This window comes from Hyperolius riggenbachi, chromosome 11 (assembly GCF_040937935.1).
Source record: "Hyperolius riggenbachi isolate aHypRig1 chromosome 11, aHypRig1.pri, whole genome shotgun sequence".
Lineage (NCBI taxonomy): Eukaryota > Metazoa > Chordata > Amphibia > Anura > Hyperoliidae > Hyperolius > Hyperolius riggenbachi.
In genome coordinates this window covers 172,051,626-172,076,997 of record NC_090656.1, presented here as the reverse complement: position 1 = coordinate 172,076,997, position 25,372 = coordinate 172,051,626, and the positions used below count along the sequence as shown (strand labels likewise).

Here is a 25,372-nt window from a genome sequence, read left to right as displayed (position 1 = left end):
CCGGGGGGGGGGGGGGGGGGGGTGAGGGATTAAGGGAGTCATCTGGCTACCTGTACTGGGGGGGAGGGGGGTTAATCAGGCTACCTATACTAGAGGGAAGGGGGTAAGGGTCATCTGGCTAACTATATTAGAGGAAAGGGGGTCATCTCACTACCTATACTGAAGGGGGGCAGTTGGTGACAGTGGCCTTGGGCGGTAAAGAGTACAAATCCGGCCCTGCTCCCCACACGGAATCAGACTCAGCAAGTCTAGCAAACTATGATCACAGTAGTCTATTCATGCATCTGGGGCATTATAGCAGCTCCCCTCGCCTCCTGCGATACTCATTTATGATCAATCGAGTGGTTTTCACTATCCCCAAATGACAATCAATCACTTGGTAACACTGATAATGACAGAAGTTTTGTGCAATTTACACCTATGTGTTCACTTATAAAAACAGAAGGATGCACTAATCCAAATTTGTTCTCATTTTCTCATGGCATTGCTTTTGAACCATGAGGTGAAGAAAAATCGGCAAGATCCTATCAAAACTGCAATAAAACAGATTATTAGAACATTCCTTGCATCAATCTCCTTGGGTCTGAGCAGGAGTCCTGGCACAACGTATGTGCCGCCAATATTTACAGTTGTGGACCTGCTCTAGCTTATAACATAAGAAAGCAACACCATTGGCTTCCTGTTCTTCTCACAGCCTGCTCTGTACACATGCTTGACCACCATCTCCTGAAATAAACAACAACTTATCAATAGACACCTTTACAGTGCTATTTACATTTTAATATACTGTTATTTTTTTTTACTGGATTATTTCTCGATTTTTTCCCTGTTATTTCTCAGAATATACTTTACCTAAAATGTTAACAGTGGTTAAAAAGTCGTTAATTTATTGGTAGAATGTCTTAAAACATTTTACTTTAGAAGCCTTACCTGATAGGAGCAGAGTCAGGAATACACGACGTTCCATGTTGGCACAATGAGAAATTTAGAGTGGGAACCATCCATCTTATATCAGGTAGTGACCTTGGCACCGGGCTATGGAATAATGTGTTCTGCTTCCACAGATACAGCTGTATAAGCTCATACCTGGCACACTCTGCTGCAGTTAGGAAACATTTCCTGGGTACACCGCAATCTTGCTAAAACAAATGATCTGCATATGAACGAAGGTTGCCTTTCATGAGGCCATTTATGCGTAGACTAATCTATATGGAAGACTGATTTCAAACATCAGTTACAATAAAAGAACCAAGTAAAAGTACCTACACACCTTTTACAGAAAAAAATAAAGAAGATTAGTGATGGTCGTGTCTAGGAGAACTCGTGGAGAAGCATTTGATTTGTTTGATCAGCTGATAGATTTGCAAAGCTCTGATTTGCTGTGATCACATCCTGCTTTAGCACATCATCATGAGTAATGACTATCAAATCGGAGACTTACATATCTATTATTATTTTTATTAAATTGATTTATAACCAACATATTCTGTGGTGCTGTACAAAGTAAGAAACGAACATGGGTTACATAATGATATAGACAATAGTGTACACCAATATACAAGATACATAATTAGTGACAAAAAAATGATACAAAATATAGAATACAAAATACAGTATTGGTAATGACAGTGATAAAAGTAACATGATAAATAAAATGTATAATAATTTTCAAGACACAAGAGGGGGAGAGAGCCCTGCCCTTGCGAGTTTGGTCTATCACCTGACCAAACTGATCACATGCTTCTCCATGATTTCTCCTACACATGACCATCACTAAAGGATATGGGTAATTGTAATGCATACACTTTGGCCTCAATTCACTAAGATCATGCTGGAGATAATAAGGCAAGAGAAAACTTACCTCCACACAGTGAGAGAGCTATCTTATCTCTTCATTCCTTAAGTTACCTCCTCTGTAGTTAAATTACCTCCGCTGTAGTTAAGTTACCTCCTCTGTACTTAATTTACCTCCTCTGTAGTTATTTTCACATGTAGTTAATTAACAGCCTGTCTTTAACTCTGGAGTTATTTTAAGGATTGGAGAGTTAACTTAAACACAGAAGAGTTAACTTTAGGTTTGCCTGAGGTAAAATGTTTCCTGAATACTACATGCCTTATCACCATGGTAACAACTCTAGAAACGTTATTAAAGACAGGAGATAAGCTTAGTGATTTGAGGCCAATGAGACCTATGCAATTCCCTTTTTTTTTTTTTTCTTTATTTTTTTTTTTTTTTTTTTCCAAACTCAGCCGGTATGTGACCCAGATATGACTATGTGACAGCTGTGAAGCCATCATACGTGGGTCTCAGGTCTGCATCATAGTTTGATTTTCTTTCCTCTCCTCCCCCCCCCCTCACTCCATCATCACTACAATATATCAAATATTCCACCAGTGGCTCAGGTCAAACTAATTATAGTAAGAGAGAGAAAAAAGAAAGTAAGAAAAAAAAAAAAAAAACACAAGCACCAGCACCAGCAAAAAACAAACTCCACCTACCCATCTTAACATTAAGTGGTTAATATCCCTTTCCGACCACCTACTTATTTTATGGACATGCCCTCCATGCATGAGCCATCAGGGCCGGACCAAGCCAATGGAGGGGACAGGCCTCATGCACAAACAGGTCACATATCTAAGCTGAGAAGCAAAGCAATTACTCTTATTTCACCTTTCATACACATTCATATAAGTGCCTTCTATACTTCAACATATATCTATGCATCTGCACATTCATCCATCCATTTATCCTTACAATTTCAGTTGGTAATATAGTGGTTATTTGGTTCTTTTCTCCTCATCCCCTCCACTTCAAATACTCAACTACATATTATATGTTACTTATTTTTTCCCATGCAATTTTCCATTCCTCCATTTGTTTGTTGGTGCCAGCATCTTCTACACTGCCCTCGCCACCTTGCAAAAAATCTGACATCATCCATATCCACTCTTCCATACTGGGAGCTTCGGGGTTCTTCCAGGATTTTGCTATAAGTTTCCTGGCCACAATTGCTGCAGGGATTACTAGTTTATTTGCATGTCTAAAGCGGTCAGGTTCCATGCAACTCAACAGAGCGGTACTGGGATGAAAAGGGGAAGGAAGTTTAATGAAATCTCCTATCTCTCTCCAAAAGTTCTGTATAACCGGGCACGACCACCACATATGCATATGTGAACCAAACGCAGTAAGACATCTCCAACAGTTCCCATTTCCGCCTTTAAATTTAGCCATCTTAGAGGGTGTGAAGTACCATCTCGTCATGAGTTTATAATTAACAAGTTGAAATGAGGTATAGCTGGGGGTCCAAATTTCCTGGAATACTGCTCCCCAGTCCAAGTTTTGGATATGATTTAGGTCTTGTTCCCAGCTTCTACAGAACTTAGGTAGAGGATCAGTTTGACAACTGTCAAGAAAAAAATATAAATTTGCTGTCATTCCCTTCCCCACCCTCGAATGAAGAAAACACTTTTCATAAATATTTATGGTTTTACTTATATTATCCTTATGTTTGGAAAGGTAGCTCCTAACCTGGAAGCTCCACAGCCCATTATCCATTCTGACCATGTTATAAATCTCCCTCAATGTGGAATCTCTGTGGCCAACCAAGTCTAGGATTCTAACATCTCGAGGGAGCCCACATTCCTTGAGCCACCCCGAAGTTAAGCCAGGTTGAAAATCTGGGTTATTGCGTAGAGTGGTTAGTAATGATATTTTATTGCTCTTTGACATAGATCTTATAACTTCCATGTGGGTTTTAATTGCAGGTGCTAATAATGGATGGCTGATAGAAGGGAGGAGTTTTGCTACCGTGTGGGGGTGCCATGAATCCAACATATCGTAATTAAACAGACTTCTTTCATATGTTGTCCAGAATCTCTTCGGGTCGCACATCCTGAGATCTAAAATTCTTTGCAATTGGAAACATTGGGCATATCGTTTAATATTTGGTGCCCCCATTCCTCCCAATTTCTTATGCCTGCTTATTATCTTATATGAAATTCTGCGGTTTGGTGTTCTCCATATGAAATTTTGAAATATATTGTTCCAGACATTATACCAATTCCTTTGGATGTTTATTGGCAAATTTTGTACTGTAAATATTATTTTAGGAAGAATTTTCATTTTTATAAAGTTGATTTTCCCAATTGTATTAAATTGGGCATTTTTCATTTTACTCAGTATCTTCTCACAATCTTTTTGCACTGGTGTATAATTATGTTTGAATAGATCATTGAAATCACTACATAAGTTGATACCGAGATATTTAATATGAGAATTGGTATAATGAATGCCATACCTTAGTTGTAGGGTACTCAATATTTCGGCGGGACTTTTTATGTTTAATACTGTAGTTTTAGAATTGTTTACTTTATAGTTCGAGTATTTGGAAAATTCAGTTATTATTTTATTTGCTTCTTCGAAAGAGGTCAGGGGATTGGTTAATGTCAAAAGAAGGTCGTCCGCGTATGCTAGTAGTTTACTTTCATAGTTACCTATATGCCACCCAGATATCTCCCTGTCAGAATGGATCATGCGTATTAACACTTCTATGCCTAAATTGAATATTAGCGGGGAGATTGGACATCCCTGCCTCACGCCGTTCCCCAAAGGGAAGGAGTGTGTCAAGGTACCGTTGATTTTTACTCTGGCTGTTTGGTTTAAATATAGATTTTTGATTCGTTTGATAAAGATGGGACCAATACCATAGTGTTCTAAAGTTGTGTAGATAAATGGTCTTGAAATACGATCAAACGCCTTTTCAGCGTCAATGGCCGCTAAGATGGCATCTTCATTACGAATTTTTGCGTTATATATAAAGTTTATTGCTGCTGAAATATTATCCGATAGTCTGCCCGATTTTCTAAAACCCATCTGCTCCTTCCCCAGTAGCTGATCTAACACCTTTTCCAGTCTTAATGTTAGAATTTTTGAATATATTTTAACATCAATATTAATTACCGAAATGGGACGATAGTTGCTACACTGTAGGGGATCTTTACCTTCTTTATGTATTAGGGTGATTGTGGCCTGATTTGATTCTCTAGAAAAGGTCTCACTTTCATCCAGATTATTAATCATTGAACAATAGTCAGGTGCTATCTCCTCTATGAATGCTTTATAGAACTCCGAGGTGAAGCCGTCGGGACCCAGACTCTTACCGATTTTAAGCAAATTTACTGCCTCTTTAAACTCTATTTCTGTTACCGGGGCATCCAGCGTATCTTTATTCTCGACTGTAATTTTTGGTAAATGTACTTGTGTAAGATACCTGTTCATATTATCCACTGGCATTTCCTGCTTTATACTATATAGCTCTGCATAATATTTCCCAAATACTTGTCCTATTCAATTCCCTAACTTGCCAGTGTTAAGTGCTGGCAAGTTCTTAAATAAGGTGATGGGACAGTGGCCTAATTCAACTGTACTTAGCATCTGGCTAGACAGAAATAAACTTGCTTGGGTGATTTAATCAATAAGTGAGTGGTTCCCCCCACCCCCATGCAATTGCCAGTTTAATTGCTGGGTTCTAGCGATGCTTTCCATGAAAAGTGAAGGCAAATGGGCAAGAACCTTTCCCCTGCTTAGAGTGAAAAGTGTCTATCGCACATCTCCTGCCAGCTTCTTTTGTCATCTAGGAGTTTCCTTTACGAAAAAGACCCCAGATGCCCATCTTTTAAATAGGTAAAGGGAGTCATTTTTGACAACTCACTTATTTAGTGTAACAAAACTGAGATCATTAAAAAAAAAAAAAAACTTGTTCCTTATTCTCCTTTTTTTCATCTGTAGCTTTTTCAGTTATTTCTTTCTCCTGTCTTCTTTCTCCCCCTTCAATCTTGCTTGAAGTGTCGCCTCCCGGTTGCCAGTCCCCGCTAGGACCTGGCACTGTTGGTACCCGCTCCTGCAGCGCTGCCAAGCACCGTGCGCACCTTTGTGTTCATGTGCCGCACCACCGCTGCCTACTGGGACTACCCACTGTGTCTCCACTCCTTGCACTCAATTCTTGCAGGGAGCTCCAGTAAATCCTCCCGCTGGGACTCCCCATTGGTCTATGATCCAAACCAATGACTGCGCAAAGAATGCTTGACAACGTTGCATGGGTGGGGACTGACTGGGTCTGGGGTGCCAAGCAAAGGAGTGGCTGTTTGCAATGAGCAGCTTTGTTAACCGTGTTTATTTTTTATATACAGGCGGTCCTCTACTTATGAACAGGTTCCGTTCCTGGAGATTGTAAGTTTAATTTGTTTGTAAGTTGAGTCCTGTATTAAACATGGTGAAACATGGCTAAAGGATTTAGTTTTGGACATACAGTATAGTATAAACTATGCTTATTGGTTGTTTGTAATGTGCTTTTACCCTCCCCAGCGTTCGGGACGAGCTGAGCTCGTCCAGAGACACCGGAGGTCACCGCTCATGTCCCGCTGGGCCGATTTGAACATTTAAAAAAAAAAAAAAACACGCAGCAAGCACTTTGCTTGCTGCGTGTCCTAACCGATCGCCGCAACACAGGCCCCCCCCCCCCCGAGACCCCGTGCACTGCCTGGCCAATCAGTGCCAGGCAGCGCTGAGGGGTGGATCGGGACTCCCTGTGACGTCACAACGTCGATGACGTCACTCCGTTCGTCACCATGGCGACGGGGGAAGCCCTAAAGGAAATCCTGTTCAGAATTGCCGGAGGCAATCGGAGGGGTGGGAGGGAGGAAGCAGGGAGGTGGGTAATCTTGTAGCTAGCGCTAGGCTAGCTACATGATCAAAAAAAAAATATGCACAAAAAATGTGGCCGCGGGAATCAGAACGCCAGGCAGGTGCTTAAAACTACTTATAACAGTTTGTAGCGCCCTCTACCATTTAACAAAACTATGTACTAAAAAGCAGTATTGCATATTTTTTACATGAAGACAACCTTGTATTTCTGAAATACTGTAGACTCGAGACGTTTGTAAGTAGGTGACTTTCTGTACTAAAACTACAGCGAAACACGAAAAATTAGAATAGCATGCAAAAGTTCATTTATTTTAGTAAATCTTACTAAACTTTCAAAAGTAGAAACTACTATAAACTCATTAAATACAAAGCGATATATTTCAAGCCTTTATTTGATGATTATGGCTTACAGCTTGTGACAACCCCAAAATCAAAATCTCAGACCATTAGAATATTGTGAAAATGTTCTATATTCTAGGCTCAAAGTGTGTCAGACTCTAATCAGTTAACCTGCCTGGCGTTCTATTAAGATCGCCAGGGAGGCTGCGGGAGGGTTTTTTTTTAATAAAAAAAAAACTCATGCAGCCAACTGAAAGTTGGCTGCATGAAAGCCCACTAGAGGGCGCTCCGGAGGCGTTCTTCCGATCGCCTCCGGCACCCAGAATAAACAAGGAAGGCCGCAATGAGCAGCCTTCCTTGTTTTGCTTAGATCGTCGCCATAGCGACGAGCGGAGTGACATCATCGACGTCAGCCGACGTCCTGACGTCAGCCGCCTCCGATCCAGCCCTTAGCGCTGGCCGGAACTTTTTGTTCCGGCTACGCTGGGCTCAGGCGGCTGGGGGGACCCTCTTTCGCCGCTGCTCGCGGCGGATCGCCGCAGAGCGGCGGCGATCAGGCAGCACACGCGGCTGGCAAAGTGCCGGCTGCGTGTGCTGCTTTTTATTTGAGCCAAATCGGCCCAGCAGGGCCTGAGCGGCAGGCTCCGGCGGTACTGGACGAGCTGAGCTCGTCCAGACCGCCCAGCAGGTTAATTATTACAAATCACTTGCAAAGGGTTCCTTTTTCATATATTCAGACCACTAATGTGAAAAAATGTAAAGGGGCACTATGGCGAAAAATTGTAAAATGTTAAATATGTGCAGACATATACAGATAAGAAGTACATTTTTTCCAGAGTAAAATGAGCCATAAATTACTTTTCTCCTATGTTGCTGTCACTTACGGTAGGTAGTAGAAATCTGACAGAACCAACACTTAGTAAATGGCAGTTGCTCTGTCCAACTGCCAAAAAACTGTGTAGCGAGCAGGGAAGCTGGCCAGCATCATTGTTTACATTTTTTTAGGGAATTTCTTTATACAGAATAAAAGCCTTGCTGAGAATCCACCCCTATGAAGAGATGGACTAGTCCAAAACCTGTCACTTCTGTCAGATTTCTACTACCTACTGTAAGTGACAGCAACATAGGAAAAAAGTAATTTATGGCTCATTTTACTCTGGAAAAAATGTACTACTTATTTGTCTATGTTTGCACATATTTTAAATTTTACAATTTTTCGCCATAGTGCCCCTTTAAAATTTAAAATACATGTAAACACTTGCAAAAAAGAGGTGTGTTTCTTGCAGAGTAAAATGACATTACCTTTCTCCTATGTTGCTGTCACTTACAGTAGTTAGTAGAAAGCTAAAGCTGACAGAACCAACAGGTTTTTGACTAGTCCATCTCTTAATGGTTGATTCACAGTATTTAATTTGTTCTTTACAAAGACACTCCCTGGAAAGGATCTATACAAAGATGCAAGCTGCCCCCATCTATTTGCACACTATTCTGGTAGTTGGACTGAGCAACTGAAGTTCACTTAGGCTACTTTCCCACCAAGACGTTGCATTTTAGGGGACGTTATGGTCACATAACGTGCCCCTAACGCAACGCATGGTGGTGTTGAAGTTGGACGTCAGATTGAACTGCGTTATGCAGCTCTCAAAGCAGCCGCTCCAGGTTAGTGATAGGAAGTCCGGATCTTTTTAAGGATTCGGATCATTTGAATCGGATCATTGAAAAGATCCGGATCTTTGAACCAAATCATTTGAATCATTTTACTAGGTAAGCAGACTGGGGGTGAAATGACTAGCAGGACAAGGACTTTCCCTGCACTGTACATTCTGTATGTTCCTGTTTCTTCCAGACAGACATCCACTGTGAACCGAATCTTTCATTGTGATGATCCGGATGATTCGACTCACAAAAAAAGATCCGGATCAAATGAACGATTTGTTCATGATCCGGACTACACTACAGTTCCACCATGAGTCAACACAGTGCAGTGAATATTAATTAGCCATGTGGCTGGCCGCGGAGGAGGGGAGACCTCCCCCTCCAACATTACTGAGCATGTGCAAACAGTATAACGTACAGCATGCAGCATTTTGTTTAAACGTGCTGCGTTACTATGTAACGCAACGTATGCACTGTGAACAGCACAATTGATTTTACCGTGCTGTGAGTTAGGCTGCGTTACTGGCTGCTGTAACGTGGGACTTTAACATCCCACTGTGAAACCAGCCTAAGTGCTTTTAAAAATAGAGAAAACCCTGAGATTCCCTCACGAGGAGATGGGCTAATCCAAAACCTGTCAGAGTTCTACTACCTACTGTAAGTGACAGCTCACAGGGAAAAGTAATTTATAGAAAATGTTACTCTCTGAGAAATGTACTTTTCATTTATGTGCTTTCATATATTGTAAATTTTACAATTTTTCATGATAATGGTCCTTTAAGTTAGAATTACTGAAATAAGTGATGCACGATATTCTATTCGAACCAGGGACACAGTGCTGCAAGGTGAGAGTGCTAGTAGCACCTCCATCTCTCTCCTTAAAGGGACTCCGAGCTCAGAAAAAAAAGGAAAGGTGTACTCACCAGGGGCTTTTTCCAGCCCAGTGCTGGTCGGGAGGTCCCACGCCGGCGTCCTGGCTCCTCTTCTTCACCCCGCTCCGGAATGGCTGACAGGCCGCAGCCCGGGCGACACTCTCCCGAGTGTCGGGCTGCTCCTTCCGCATATGACGCGGATTACGTCACACGCCGGCCGCCTCGAGTCATCACGGCGGCCGGCGTGAAAGTACTGCGCATGCGCGAACAAAGCGCGCATGCGCAGTACTTTCACGCCGGCCGCCGTGATGACTCGAGGCGGCCGGCGTGTGACGTAATCCGCGTCATATGCGGAAGGAGCAGCCCGACACTCAGGAGAGTGTCGCCCGGGCTGCGGCCTGTCAGCCATTCCGGAGCGGGGTGAAGAAGAGGAGCCAGGACGCCGGCGTGGGACCTCCCGACCAGCACTGGGCTGGAAAAAGCCCCTGGTGAGTACACCTTTCCTTTTTTTTCTGAGCTCGGAGTCCCTTTAAAGAGACACTGAAGCGGAAAAAAAATTATGATATAATGAATTGGTTGTGTAGTACGGATAATTACTAGAACATTAGTAGCAAAAAAAAATTTTCATATTTTTATTTTCAGTTATACAGCTTTTTTTTTTATAACATTGCATAATTCTCTAATATTTGCAGTTTACACACTGCTCAGCATTCTAAATGTTTTTTACAGAACAGGCAGTGAACTTTTGACCTGTCCTGAACTGGTCTCTGCAAAAGAAAAAACAATACAGTTAAGATAACACAGCTCTCTGCTACTTTGAAAGTCATGGAGCTCAATGGCAATTTGCATAGATAACAACTGGAGTTTTCTTGCAAGAACACCCTCAGCATTGTGTCCTCCCCTCCAGCATCTTTATAATGAGAGCAGAGTGATTATAAAGATAAGGAATCTGAGACAGCATACTATAATTCTTATTCCAGATGTCTGCCTGCCTGGATCAGATTACCGAACATCTTTTTTTTACAGTGGGTGTGGGCTGGGCATCAGGACATGAGGGTGCAGTCATGACAATATTCCCCCAGCATCCTTTGTGCCTGTGGCAATTAAAGAAAAAAAATTGCCAGGGCCCGATTTCAGACAGGGGGTGGGGATTTAAAAAGCTCATATGCGGAATACAGACCATGGGGGTGAGAAAATCATACTTTATGATGTGTGATTTAGATTATCTTGACAAATTATTAGGTTTAAAGAAAATTGTAATTTATAATTTAAGTACTCTTTAACCATTTCCGCCGCCCGCATGTGAAGCTCACGTCCGGGCGGCTGCTCTGATGCGCTCCCGCGTGCGATCGCGGGCGCGCCCCCGTGTCCCCGTGGTGTCCGCCGGTAGCCCTGGGATCAGTGAACGGGAACATGGTTCCCGATCACCGATCCCTGTCCCCCGCAGAAAAAACGAAGCGCTCACACATGAGGCTTCAGTTTTTCTGCCCGGAAAAATTTCCGCATCCCCCTTGTACTTCTGCTTAGTGAGAAGTACAAGGAGGGAAAACAAAAATGAAGGTGGCCATCTTGTGGCCAAAATATTACCTGTCACAGAGCCCCTGGTGGCCAGACCGCCAATTGCCTTCCAATAGGTTTCAGCACACAGACCATGCAAGGACGATACAGGACGATATCAAGGAAAGAAAATTGCGCAAATTCAAACGGGATCAACAAGATTTCAAGGAGTGAAAAATCTTTGATTGGGGACAACCAGCTAAACGACAAAGAAGCAGGAGAAGGAAAACCAACAAAGAGTCTAGGGGATACTGGACAACAGATTCAGGGTCGAATTCTAGTCAAGAAGAGGGTACAGGGGGTCCTAAACCGAAAGGGGGCCCTTCACCTAAACCCATCATTAAGAGCCCGAGATGTGTCGAGGTCCCTTTAGAAGAGTCCGACGAGGACGAGGCGGTCGAACCCACCCACAAGAAAGCTTACCTGCGGAAAGTTACCTGGGGCAGGGGAACATATGGGAGGGGCTCTCGCAAGCGGAAGTAGATCCCTTCCTGTTAACTGAAAAAGCAGATGACCTTCAAGTACTGAACTTATCAGGGGTTCCCCTGCCAGATGGGTGTTTGTCGGTGCTCAAGAAAGGTTTAACCTTTTCCCTTACAGCAACCTTTGACAGATTTAGGTTTGAAATTGACTGGTATAAGAGCATACGGAAACTTAACATTTTGTTGTGGCAAAAGAAAAAATCGGATGGGGAAACCATGGAATTTAGACTCAATAGTCACACCACCATCAGCAATCTGGGATACTTTGCTCCCAGCCTGGACAGCACGACCGATCTTGAAGCCCTTAGCAATCTACAAGAACTTTTGGCAGAGAGTGCCATGCTTGAGGCTGATAATGTGGACACAACTATCAGAGATGAGTTCAGAGCATGCAAATCGGTTAGGGAGTTCTCCACGACATCGGGATCAGTTGTAGATCTTTTCAACCAACGAGTATTAGCAGATATGCAGGCTTTGATTTTTCCCAAAGATCCACCTAACATTACTCCAGTGGAGAGGCAGGCTCTGGACTGGCTAAGGGAGAACAAAAGTGTGGTACTCAAAAAAGCTGACAAGGGTGGTAACCTTGTCATCATGTCAACTGAATATTATGTAAAGGAAGCTTTAAGACAATTACAGGGTGCAGATCAGTTCTATGTGAGGCTAACCAGTGACCCCACAGGCCAGTTTAAGTCGGCTCTCCAGACATTGTTGAGACGAGGGGTGGAGGCTGGCTATATTTCTGAGCGGATGGGTGGGGACTTGTTACCGGATTTTCCCATCAAGCCGGTCTGGTACTTTCTCCCCAAGGTCCACAAGGACCCCATCTGCCCCCCGGGGCGCCCGATTGTGTCAGCCAGGGGGTCGCTCACTGAACCTCTGTCGAGGTACCTAGATTACACTCTAAGACCTTTCCTGAAGAAGGTCACGACCCACCTGGCTGACACCTTGGATGTCCTGGCGAAGCTAGAGGGAGTGGACCTTGGGGAGGGAGTGCAGTTGGCCTCCATTGATGTGGTAAATTTATACACCCGCATCCCACAGAAATTGGGAACCCAGGTGATAGGAGAGATCTTAATGTCCTAGGGAAAAGATGAGAGATGGGTCCAATTCATATGTGATTGTTTGTATTTTGTCATCTCACATAACGCTTTCCTTTTCAGTGACAAATGGTACTCACAGCGGTCAGGTGTTGCCATGGGTACCCCGGTGGCCCCTACTTTCTCAAATCTTTTCTTGTGGCGTTGGGAGAGTGAGGTGATCCTCTGTGAAAATAATCCCTTCAAGGCCTTAATAGGCCACTGGTACCGCTATGTGGATGACGTTTTTCTCACATGGAAGGGTACAAACGATCAATTCACTACGTTTCTGGAATCCTTGAACTCCAATAGGTTCAATATGCAATTTACAGGCATATTGGGTGGCAACCGTCTGGAGTTTCTGGATCTGGAGATGTACATGGAGGATGGACGCCTGCTCACCAGGGGCCACAGAAAATCGACTGCCACTAATGCAGGACTATTAAGTACTAGTTATCATCCGGCCCATACCATCAAATCTATCCCCTACAGCCAGTTTGTCCGCCTTAAGAGAAACAACTCTAAACGTTGTGATTTTTTAAAAGAATTGGCGGTGAGACTGACTAGTAGGGGATATGACCTTAATAATGTCAATGTGGCTTACAGGAAAGCTGAGTCCCTAGAAAGGAGCAACTTGATCCTTAAAAAGAGCAGAAAACAGACAGATATGAAAACCCAACAGAAATCAAAAGATTAACAAAGATTCACCTGTGTTTTTGATTATTCCCCCATGGCAGAGCGTATTAAGAGTATTGTGTACAAACATTGGCATGTGTTACGCAATGATCCTCATTTATCTAATTTGGTAACCGCCAGACCACTTATTTCTTTTAGGAGGGCTCGAACCATAGGCGATGTTATCACCAATAGTGAGTTCAGAGGACAACAGAGAGAGTTGAACTGGCTGCAGAAGTCAGTGCCAGTAGGAGCCTTCAAGTGTGGAAATTGCACACATTGTCATCAGTTTCTGCCGGGAGGCAGCGTCCGGGTGGGTGGTCAAGATTTACAAATTAAGGAATTCATCCACTGCCGCACCAAATTTCTTGTATACATCATCATTTGCAAGTGCGGCAGTTTTTATGTTGGCCAGACCACCCGGATGCTGTGTACCCGTTTCCAGGAACACTGTAACTCAGTAAAAACTGGGGTAGGAGCAGGCAGATTAATTAGACATGTTAGGGAGCAGCATAATGGGAATACCAATTGTCTAAGATTCACTGGCATTCTGACTGTAGAGGTCCCACATAGAGGGGGCAATCGGGAACAAAAATTACTTCAACAAGAAGCTAGAATAATCTCAATTACGAATGCTTGTGGACCTCTAGGCCTAAATGATAGAAATGAGCGCCACTGCTTTCTCAATAAGTATGAATAGAATCCATATGTATAGATGCGAGTAGCTGTCATGGTCAGTTTAGACCACTTCTGTCAATCACTGAGATGTTTTTAATGTTTGTTTTTCTTATTATGTGCAACTAATATTATGTTTATTATTGTTCACAGATGGCCTAATGATCCGCTGGATTGCCGCTGCCTCCCTGAAGCATCAGCGACAGAAACCCAATGACAGAAATCCCGCGTTGTCACTGAAGCTGGGAGACCCGCTGTGACGCAACAGGGATATGAGGGTAGTATGGGCGCATGTGCTGGGAGACAGCGGCAAGTCACCATGGCAACGTGACGAGCAGACGTAAGTACGCCTGCATTACGTACGTTCGTTCGCAATAGGCTGGTGGAAGCCGCCCTCCAATGACGTCTACTATTAGGATTGGATGACAGAGCGGGGAGACCTGCGGCTCGCTGATTGGGCTAGAGCCATCCACGTGGAGTAGGAGGTGGGCGGATCCGCTGTCCTGAACGGCGTGCGTTCCAAGAGGAGCACGGCATGGTGGTAAGCGTGATGGCTACTGTATTTAAACTGCTTGTTCCATTTCACGTATTGTCTCTGATGAAGCAAGGTTAACCCTTGCGAAACAGCTGTCAGACAACTTTCCTCCCCCCACTGCTGTACCTGTGTGTCGACCCGGTCACAATAAAGGGATTTTATGCAACAGTGCCCTTCTCTCCTCCTTGATAGAATTTGACTTTACACTGTATGGGAGCACGTTGCAAGTAAGCCCAGTGTGACCTGGCATCCATCACTGCCGCATTTAGTGCCAGTTTTTTCCTGTCTTTTCCAATTGAATTGCCTGTGTTTTCATACTGTGCACAAATGCAACAAGCTGAAGCAGAGAGTCCGGGAACTTCGGGCACTCAGGAGGCAACAGCCAATGTTTGCAACACTCGCTTGTTGGCAGGTAGATCGGATTGGGTCTCTTTTTTCACTGACACAGCAAGTGGTTCTGATGCCAGTAAAGCAGTGGGGGTGAAGGTTTTGGAACAGGATCTCAGTCGATTGTCAGAAAAGGAGGTCAAACTCTTCTGGACAGTTGCCTCCTTGCAGAGGTACAATGACAAGCAAATTGCATCTCGTGGATTCAGAAATTACAGAGAAGTGAGCGAATACAGGAGCGACACCAAATTTGTGGGAGAGTGGGATCAAGAACATCTAGATCATTCCCTACGGCTGCAAGCAATTGTCCTGAAACGCACGGAAGTTGAATATCACACTACTGTGGCTGAAATATCAAAAAAGAAAGAGGAGTTTTTGAAACTGTCTGATTCTGCACGTCTACAGAAGTTGGAATCCAAAATTGAAAATCGTTTGGTTCCGATACAGGACGATATCAAGGAAAGAAAATTGCGCAAATTCAAACGGGATCAACAAGATTTCAAGGAGTGAAAAATCTTTGATTGGGGACAACCAGCTAAACGACAAAGAAGCAGGAGAAGGAAAACCAACAAAGAGTCTAGGGGATACTGGACAACAGATTCAGGGTCGAATTCTAGTCAAGAAGAGGGTACAGGGGGTCCTAAACCGAAAGGGGGCCATATGGTACTGAACTTATCAGGGGTTCCCCTGCCAGATGGGTGTTTGTCGGTGCTCAAGAAAGGTTTAACCTTTTCCCTTACAGCAACCTTTGACAGATTTAGGTTTGAAATTGACTGGTATAAGAGCATACGGAAACTTAACATTTTGTTGTGGCAAAAGAAAAAATCGGATAGGGAAACCATGGAATTTAGACTCAATAGTCACACCACCATCAGCAATCTGGGATACTTTGCTCCCAGCCTGGACAGCACGACCGATCTTGAAGCCCTTAGCAATCTACAAGAACTTTTGGCAGAGAGTGCCATGCTTGAGGCTGATAATGTGGACACAACTATCAGAGATGAGTTCAGAGCATGCAAATCGGTTAGGGAGTTCTCCACGACATCGGGATCGGTTGTAGATCTTTTCAACCAACGAGTATTAGCAGATATGCAGGCTTTGATTTTTCCCAAAGATCCACCTAACATTACTCCAGTGGAGAGGCAGGCTCTGGACTGGCTAAGGGAGAACAAAAGTGTGGTACTCAAAAAAGCTGACAAGGGTGGTAACCTTGTCATCATGTCAACTGAATATTATGTAAAGGAAGCTTTAAGACAATTACAGGGTGCAGATCAGTTCTATGTGAGGCTAACCAGTGACCCCACAGGCCAGTTTAAGTCGGCTCTCCAGACATTGTTGAGACGAGGGGTGGAGGCTGGCTATATTTCTGAGCGGATGGGTGGGGACTTGTTACCGGATTTTCCCATCAAGCCGGTCTGGTACATTCTCCCCAAGGTCCACAAGGACCCCATCTGCCCCCCGGGGCGCCCGATTGTGTCAGCCAGGGGGTCGCTCACTGAACCTCTGTCGAGGTACCTAGATTACACTCTAAGACCTTTCCTGAAGAAGGTCACGACCCACCTGGCTGACACATTGGATGTCCTGGCGAAGCTAGAGGGAGTGGACCTTGGGGAGGGAGTGCAGTTGGCCTCCATTGATGTGGTAAATTTATACACCCGCATCCCACAGACATTGGGAACCCAGGTGATAGGAGAGATCTTAATGTCCCAGGGAAAAGATGAGAGATGGGTCCAATTCATATGTGATTGTTTGTATTTTGTCATCTCACATAACGCTTTCCTTTTCAGTGACAAATGGTACTCACAGCGGTCAGGTGTTGCCATGGGTACCCCGGTGGCCCCTACTTTCTCAAATCTTTTCTTGTGGCGTTGGGAGAGTGAGGTGATCCTCTGTGAAAATAATCCCTTCAAGGCCTTAATAGGCCACTGGTACCGCTATGTGGATGACGTTTTTCTCACATGGAAGGGTACAAACGATCAATTCACTACGTTTCTGGAATCCTTGAACTCCAATAGGTTCAATATGCAATTTACAGGCATATTGGGTGGCAACCGTCTGGAGTTTCTGGATCTGGAGATGTACATGGAGGATGGACGCCTGCTCACCAGGGGCCACAGAAAATCGACTGCCACTAATGCAGGACTATTAAGTACTAGTTATCATCCGGCCCATACCATCAAATCTATCCGCTACAGCCAGTTTGTCCGCCTTAAGAGAAACAACTCTAAACGTTGTGATTTTTTAAAACAGAGTCAAGAATTGGTGGTGAGACTGACTAGTAGGGGATATGACCTTAATAATGTCAATGTAGCTTACAGGAAAGCTGAGTCCCTAGAAAGGAGCAACTTGATCCTTAAAAAGAGCAGAAAACAGACAGATATGAAAACCCAACAGAAATCAAAAGATGAACAAAGATTCACCTGTGTTTTTGATTATTCCCCCATGGCAGAGCGTATTAAAGGAAAGGTTCAGGGAAACCTGTAAAAAAATAAAAATCCCTATCCACTTACCTGGGGCTTCCTCCAGCCCGTGGCAGGCAGGAGATGCCCTCGCCACCGCTCCAGAGGCTTCCGGTCGTCTTCGGTGGCTGACCCGACCTGGCCAGGCCGGCTGCCAGGTCGGGCTCTTCTGCGCTCCAAGGACGGGCTCTTCTGCATCCCACGCGGGCGCGCTGACGTCATCGGACGTCCTCCGGGCTGTACTGCGCAGGTGCAGTAGTTCTGCGCATGCACAGTACAGCCCGGAGGACGTCCGATGACGTCAGCGCGCCCGCGTGGGACACAGAAGAGCCCGTCCTTGGAGCGCAGAAGAGCCCGACCTGGCAGCCGGCCTGGCCAGGTCGGGTCGGTCACCGAAGACGACCGGAAGCCTCTGGAGCGGCGGCGAGGGCACCTCCTGCCTGCCACGGGCTGGAGGAAGCCCCAGGTAAGTGGATAGGGATTTTTATTTTTTTACAGGTTTCCCTGAACCTTCCCTTTAAGAGTATTGTGTACAAACATTGGCATGTGTTACGCAATGATCCTCATTTATCTGATTTGGTAACCGCCAGACCACTTATTTCTTTTAGGAGGGCTCGAACCATAGGCGATGTTATCACCAATAGTGAGTTCAGAGGACAACAGAGAGAGTTGAACTGGCTGCAGAAGTCAGTGCCAGTAGGAGCCTTCAAGTGTGGAAATTGCACACATTGTCATCAGTTTCTGCCGGGAGGCAGCGTCCGGGTGGGTGGTCAAGATTTACAAATTAAGGAATTCATCCACTGCGCACCAAATTTCTTGTATACATCATCATTTGCAAGTGCGGCAGTTTTTATGTTGGCCAGACCACCCGGATGCTGTGTACCTGTTTCCAGGAACACTGTAACTCAGTAAAAACTGGGGTAGGAGCAGGCAGATTAATTAGACATGTTAGGGAGCAGCATAATGGGAATACCAATTGTCTAAGATTCACTGGCATTCTGACTGTAGAGGTCCCACATAGAGGGGGCAATCGGGAACAAAAATTACTTCAACAAGAAGCTAGAATAATCTCAATTACGAATGCTTGTGGACCTCTAGGCCTAAATGATAGAAATGAGCGCCACTGCTTTCTCAATAAGTATGAATAGAATCCATATGTATAGATGCGAGTAGCTGTCATGGTCAGTTTAGACCACTTCTGTCAATCACTGAGATGTTTTTAATGTTTGTTTTTCTTATTATGTGCAACTAATATTATGTTTATTATTGTTCACAGATGGCCAAATGATCCGCTGGATTGCCGCTGCCTCCCTGAAGCATCAGCGACAGAAACCCAATGACAGAAATCCCGCGTTGTCACTGAAGCTGGGAGACCCGCTGTGACGCAACAGGGATATGAGGGGAGTATGGGCGCATGTGCTGGGAGACAGCGGCAAGTCACCATGGCAACGTGACGAGCAGACGTAAGTACGCCTGCATTACGTACGTTCGTTCGCAATAGGCTGGTGGAAGCCGCCCTCCAATGACGTCTACTATTAGGATTGGATGACAGAGCGGGGAGACCTGCGGCTCGCTGATTGGGCTAGAGCCATCCACGTGGAGTAGGAGGTGGGCGGATCCGCTGTCCTGAACGGCGTGCGTTCCAAGAGGAGCACGGCATGGTGGTAAGCGTGATGGCTACTGTATTTAAACTGCTTGTTCCATTTCACGTATTGTCTCTGATGAAGCAAGGTTAACCCTTGCGAAACAGCTGTCAGACAACTTTCCTCCCCCCACTGCTGTACCTGTGTGTCGACCCGGTCACAATAAAGGGATTTTATGCAACAGTGCCCTTCTCTCCTCCTTGATCGAATTAGACCATGCAAGCTGTGGTCGCGATCAGTGGGAAGAAACCGACAGAATTTGGGCAGCAGCCCGACCAGAAGGGAGCCTGTGGGTTACGGTAATTACAACTTACACACTATTTCAGGGTATAACTGCCACCACTTCTGCTTTCTTGGGCCAGAAGCACCCACTAACTAGCTATTTCTAGACCTGCAAATAAACGGTTAAACACACTCTATTCTGTCTAGCTAACAATACATTTCTGGGAAGGTCCTTGACGGTCGCCACACTATGGAGGAGAACGTTTTAGGCCTAGGGAAAGGATGAGACCGGGAGCCCTTATGGTGTAGTATCGTTAGACAAGTGGGTAGTGTATTAATGTGGGTAATGGATACTCACAAAGGTGGGTTTCCCTGATGCAACCAATGACAATCACATGCGAAAAAAAAAAAACGTTTCCGCTCGGTGTACTGGAACACTCTGGAACCAAGCGGTCGCTCTCCTCCTGTGGTCCTATATACTGGTGGATGGTCTCCCCGGTAATATAGTAACACCTCAAAGAGGTGAGAGAAACGGAGGCAATTGGTGGAGGCGCCCTTAATCTTATTGACAAGCCATTAGCAGAGAAATACACTCCAAAACTAAAAAAATAATAAAAAAATAAATAAAAAGAGGTATCTTACCTCAGGGGCGTTTCTAGGGTCCGTGGAGACCGGGGGCACCTGTGGGCACCAGGTGGGGAGGTATACGCGGCGCGGCAGAAAATGGGCGTGGCCACGAGGTGAGTAGGCGTGGCCATGGGTGGGACCAAAAGTACATGAACTTAGCAGCGGTGTAAGCTACAGATAACGGGCCTGCCCATCGAAATATTGGATGGAGCCCCCTGTCCTTTATTTAGTTAATTTACAATCAGTATAGGCATGGATCAAAGATGTATATGCACATACAATTTTGATTGGTCAATCACTGACCCCCAATTTTACCACCCCCGTGCAGTAAGTGGGCCAACAGACAATGAATTTTATGAACAGAGCTAAAATTGACTAATCAAAATTGTATGTGTGTACCAGGCTTTACAGCTAGTACTGTACATAATGAAAGTAGCATGGATCAGCATACAATACTGCTGGTTTACAATCAGTAAAGGCACAGAGTAACACCTTACACTGTACACACTGGAGGTAAATCAGCACACAGTGCAGGCACTAGAGAACAGCGTATACTGTACACACTGTAGGCAGTAGAATTCAGCACACTGCAGCTAGCGTGGCAAAAATATGAGGATCACGTTGTGCGGCGTGCTTATCGCGCCGCACAAAAAAATGGGTGGGCCATGGACCAGAATATAGGTGTGGTAACGGGTGAAGACAAATTTACATGAGCCTAGCAATGGTGGGACATTAGATTATGACAGTGGTGGCAAACCTTTTGGAGGCCGAGTGCCCAAACTGCAACCCAAAAGTCACTTATCTATCGCAAAGTGGCAACAGCAATTTAAACTAAATACTGTACAAACATTTTAACTCATACATGAACATTATGGAAAATACAAGTTGAAAATAAACTGTGAAGATAAACAATTTCATCCATCCTACTCCTGAAAAATGTATTCAATTTTTTAGAACCTCCCAGTTTTATTTTCTGTTTTAAAAAGCTGAAAAAGTAGGTTTAATGCTATTGTCTCATATGATAAGGATTCAGCTTTTCCCATAGTCTTGCAGTTAGCAATCATGTGACCCCCAACTAGACAAATTCAGCAATCATGAGGCCCCCGACAAGACAAATTCAGCAATCGTGTGGGCCCCGACATGACAAATTCAGCAATCGTGAGGCCCCCGACATGACAAATTCAGCAATCGTGAGGCCCCCAACACGACAAATTCAGCAATCATGAGGCCCCCGACATGACAAATTCAGCAATCGTGAGGCCCCCGACATGACAAATTCAGCAATCGTGAGGCCCCCGACATGACAAATTCAGCAATCATGAGGCCCCTAACATGACAAATTCAGCAATCATGAGGCCCCCAACAAATCATGAGGCCCCCAACAAGACAAATTCAGCAATCATGAGGCCTCCAACAAATCATGAGGCACCCAACAAGACAAATTCAGCAATGATGAGGCCTCCAACAAATCATGAGGCCCCCAACAAGACAAAATCAGCAATCTTGAGGCCCCCAACAAATCATAAGGCTCCCAACAAGACAAATTCAGCAGTCATGAGGCACATAAATAGACCGCATTTCACATAAATAGGCAGAATGCCCCCTTAATATGGTAGCCCCCAAGTTAGGTAGTGAGTGACAGGGGCCCCCAGGTTAGCTAGTGAGTGACAGGTGCCTCCAGTTAGGTAGCGAGTGACAGGGAGCCCCTTTAGGTAGTGAGTGAGTGACAGGGAGCCCCTTTAGGTAGTGAGTGAGTGCCAGGGAGCCCCTTTAGGTAGTGAGTGAGTGCCAGGGAGCCCCTTTAGGTAGTGAGTGAGTGCCAAGGAGCCCCTTTAGGTAGTGAGTGAGTGCCAGGGAGCCCCTTTAGGCAGTGAGTGAGTGACAGGGAGCCCCTTTAGGTAGTGAGTGAGTGACAGGGAGGCCCTTTAGGTAGTGAGTGAGTGCCAGGGAGGCCCTTTAGGTAGTGAGTGAGCAACAGGGAGCCCCTTTAGGCAGTGAGTGAGTGCCAGGGAGCCCCTTTAGGTAGTGAGTAAGTGCCAGGGAGCCCCTTTAGGTAGTGAGTGAGTGACAGGGAGCCCCCGCTCCCGCCGCTCCCCCCTTACCTCGCACTCGCAGACCTCAGGATCAGCGGTGACCCGACCAGTACGAGCGGGCGCCGGACGCACCCGCTCTACATGCGGAAGTGATGTCACTTCCGCATATCGGTTCGGGCGCTGGGTCCTAGCGCCCGCACGATTGGTCGCCGCCTGATCGAGGTCTGAGTGATGCGGAGGCGGCGGCTGGAGGGAGCCGCGGACAGAGGGGGCGAGCAGCGGCCGGGCGGCGCCTGTCAGAGACAGGCGCCTGGGTGCAATGCACCCGCCCAGGCGTGGCCCTGCGGGCACCCCTGGGGAAGAGATCCGTGGCACCCCAGGACAGATTGGGCCCCCCCCCCCAAAATAGGGCTAGCGACGCCCCTGTCTTACCTCATCAGAAAACTCATATAGGTGGAAAAAGGAGTCTTTATTACAATAAAGTGGATAAACTGTAGACAACGCGTTTCACGGGACACAGCCCGCTTCATCAGGTCAATAAACAGAAACCTAAAACAAAAACATTTTCTTAAATATCTAATCCAGGAAAAATTAGTCAAGAGGAGCACTCATAAATTTTGCACTGCACGGATAATGACACTATTCCACCCTTGTCGCTATATACCGTATTTTTCGCCGTATAAGACGCACTTTTTCTTCCCCAAAATGTTGGGGGAAAAGTGGGTGCGTCTTATGCGGCGAAGGTACGGATTTCGGGATGCAGAGGTGCGCAGGGAAGCACTATATACATTACCTGCTCCTGCCGCCGCGCTCCTGGCTCCCCGATCCTCTTCTTCCATCTACCGCTGCCCTCTGCTGCCCCCGCCGAACATCGCTGGCTGGTCTTAATTAGCCGCAGGGATACGCTATCAGCACACCACGTGCCGGGGTCACGCATGCCGCCGAACGCTGGCCGGTCCTAATTAGCCGCGCAGGGATACACTATCCGCACACCACGTGCGCCGGGGTCACGCATACGCATGTGTGACCCGGCGCACGCTGATAGCGTATCCCTGCGCGGATAATTAGGACCGGCCAGCGTTGTAAGGCGGCATGCGTGACCCCGGCACGTGGTGTGCTGATAGCGTATCCATGCGGCTAAGACCGGCCAGCGATGTTCGGCGGGGGCAGCAGCGGGCAGCGGTAGATGGAAGAAGAGGATCGGGGAGCCAGGAGCGCGGCGGCAGGAGCAGGTAATGTATGTGTACCTGCACAGGGGGACACCGGCACTGGAGGACACACGGATAACGGGGCCACAGGCACAGGGGACGCTACCACGGGGGACAGTGCTACTACAGGGGGACACTGCCACAACAGGGGGACACTGCCACAACAGGGGGACACTGCCACAACAGGGGGACACTGCCACAACAGGGGGACACTGCCACAACAGGGGGACAATGCCACAACAGGGGGACGGGGGACACTGGCACAGGGGGCTGCAGGCAGAACAGGGGGACACGGCAGGCAGAACAGGGGGACACAGCAGGCACAGGGGGACACAGCAGGCACAGGGGGACACAGCAGGCACAGGGAGACACAGCACAGGGGGACACAGCAGGCACAGGGAGACACAGCACATAACACTGTCCTTATATGTGGTGTAATAGTATGTAATGTAACTGGAAAGGGGGAGGTAAAAAGTCCTTAAGACACCCCTGCATCATAGACACACCTAGGTTTAGTTTTTTCTTTTTTTCCTGATTTTTGCCCTCTAAATCTGGGTGCGTCTTATATGCCGGAGCGTCTTATACGGCGAAAAATACGGTAGTGAATATGGCTTTAGTATAAATAACCGCTAAGCTCGTGTACCTCATCCAAAAGGTGATAAAGCACCGAACTCAAATGGCTATATATAAATGTGGTATACATATAACCACCAGGCGGTTTAACCGCCGAAATACCTAAATTAATGTTCCATATTTAATTGATTAAAAAATACATAAATCAAATTAATTGAATTATATATGAATAAATTAATAATAAATGCATAAATCGATAACCAACAATTAATTTGGCAGCTGGATTATACCATTTGAATTAAACTAGCTACATAAAGAAATTAAATTACATTAAAAAGGTCAGTCAATGAACCAATTCATAAATTATTAAACAAACGGCTACTGTCTGCCACCTCTATAAGAACAGACAGTAGCCGTTTTTATATATATGTTATCCAATGTGGTCATACGCAAAATGGCCGCCGCCTATAATGGAGACAGAAGCCCGACTTAGGAGCGACCACGTGACACATGAAGTGGCACTCCCCTACGAGCATCCCGGAAGTGCTAGACCAGATTAGCAGCCACCAGTATATCAAGCTGGCAGAGAGGGCAGACGCGCTTTCTATATGCGCCCCCGCACTGCACGGCTGGCAATTACGGTAAGACCCTTCTCTTCAACTTATACAGGATCTTCTCAAAAAATTAGCATATTGTGATAAAGTTCATTATTTTCTGTAATGTACTGATAAACATTAGACTTTCATATATTTTAGATTCAAATACACACAACTGAAGTAGTTCAAGCCTTTTATTGTTTTAATATTGATGATTTTGGCGTACAGCTCATGAAAACCCAAATTTCCTTTCTCAAAAAATTAGCATATTTCATCCGACCAATAAAAGAAAAGTGTTTTTAAAACAAAAAAAGTCAACCTTCAAATAATGATGTTCAGTTATGCACTCAATACTTGGTCGAGAATCCTTTTGCAGAAAAATAAAAAATGTTTTTATATATATATATGTTTATATATAACATATATTTATAACATGAAATAAAAAAATGAAAGTCTAATATTTATCAGTACATTACAGAAAATTACATAGTTACATAGTTATTTTGGTTGAAAAAAGAAATACGTCCATCGAGTTCAACCAGTACAAAGTACATCTCCAGCCTATATATGAACTTTATCACAATATGCTAATTTTTTGAGAAGATCCTGTATGCACCATAGAGAGCTGTGCCTTTGCAGGCACTTCTGATACCAGGTACATATGATAGATACTACCTAGACTATTCATCATATAGCTTCCATTGATAAGCCTGTAATCTAATACTCAGTTGATTTTTTCCACATAAGTTGTATTTTGATAGATTTTATTTCTGAAAATATTTCTTCTAATGTCATTTTAGAGCAAAATGCTTGTTAACAAGTGGTGGGATTTATTAATAATTTATGAATTGGTTCATTGACTGACCTTTTTAACCCCCCTGGCTGTATAATTCCCGCGGCTGCGCAGCCGCGGCAGGGTTTTTTTTCACCTTTTTTTTTTTTTTAGCATGTAGCTAGCCTAGCGCTAGCTACATGCTTCCCCCCTCCCCGCTGCGTCCGCACGTCCCCTCCGATCGCCGCCGGCGCCGCTTGCCCATAAGGAAATCCCGTT

The 25,372-nt window shown here is 45.2% G+C and overlaps 1 protein-coding gene across 3 annotated transcripts in view; it reads right to left on the bottom strand.

Moving 5' to 3' along the window:
- The window catches only part of LOC137537650 (phospholipase A2, minor isoenzyme-like), a 76,220-nt gene that overhangs the window by 13,895 nt on the left and 36,953 nt on the right, over positions 1-25,372 (bottom strand). Inside the window, exons 1-2 of one of the 3 annotated variants that reach the window (XM_068259558.1) lie at positions 7,927-7,979; positions 931-1,099 (exon numbers count right to left, since the gene is read on the bottom strand). The exons of 1 other annotated variant lie outside the window; for it this stretch is intronic. In XM_068259558.1, coding sequence (XP_068115659.1) covers positions 931-967 — 37 coding nt within the window. In that variant the 5' untranslated portion in view covers positions 968-1,099; positions 7,927-7,979. Of the gene's footprint in view, positions 1-930; positions 1,100-7,926; positions 7,980-25,372 lie in introns of those variants that run through there. One more of the 3 variants, XM_068259559.1, reaches the window with a different exon arrangement.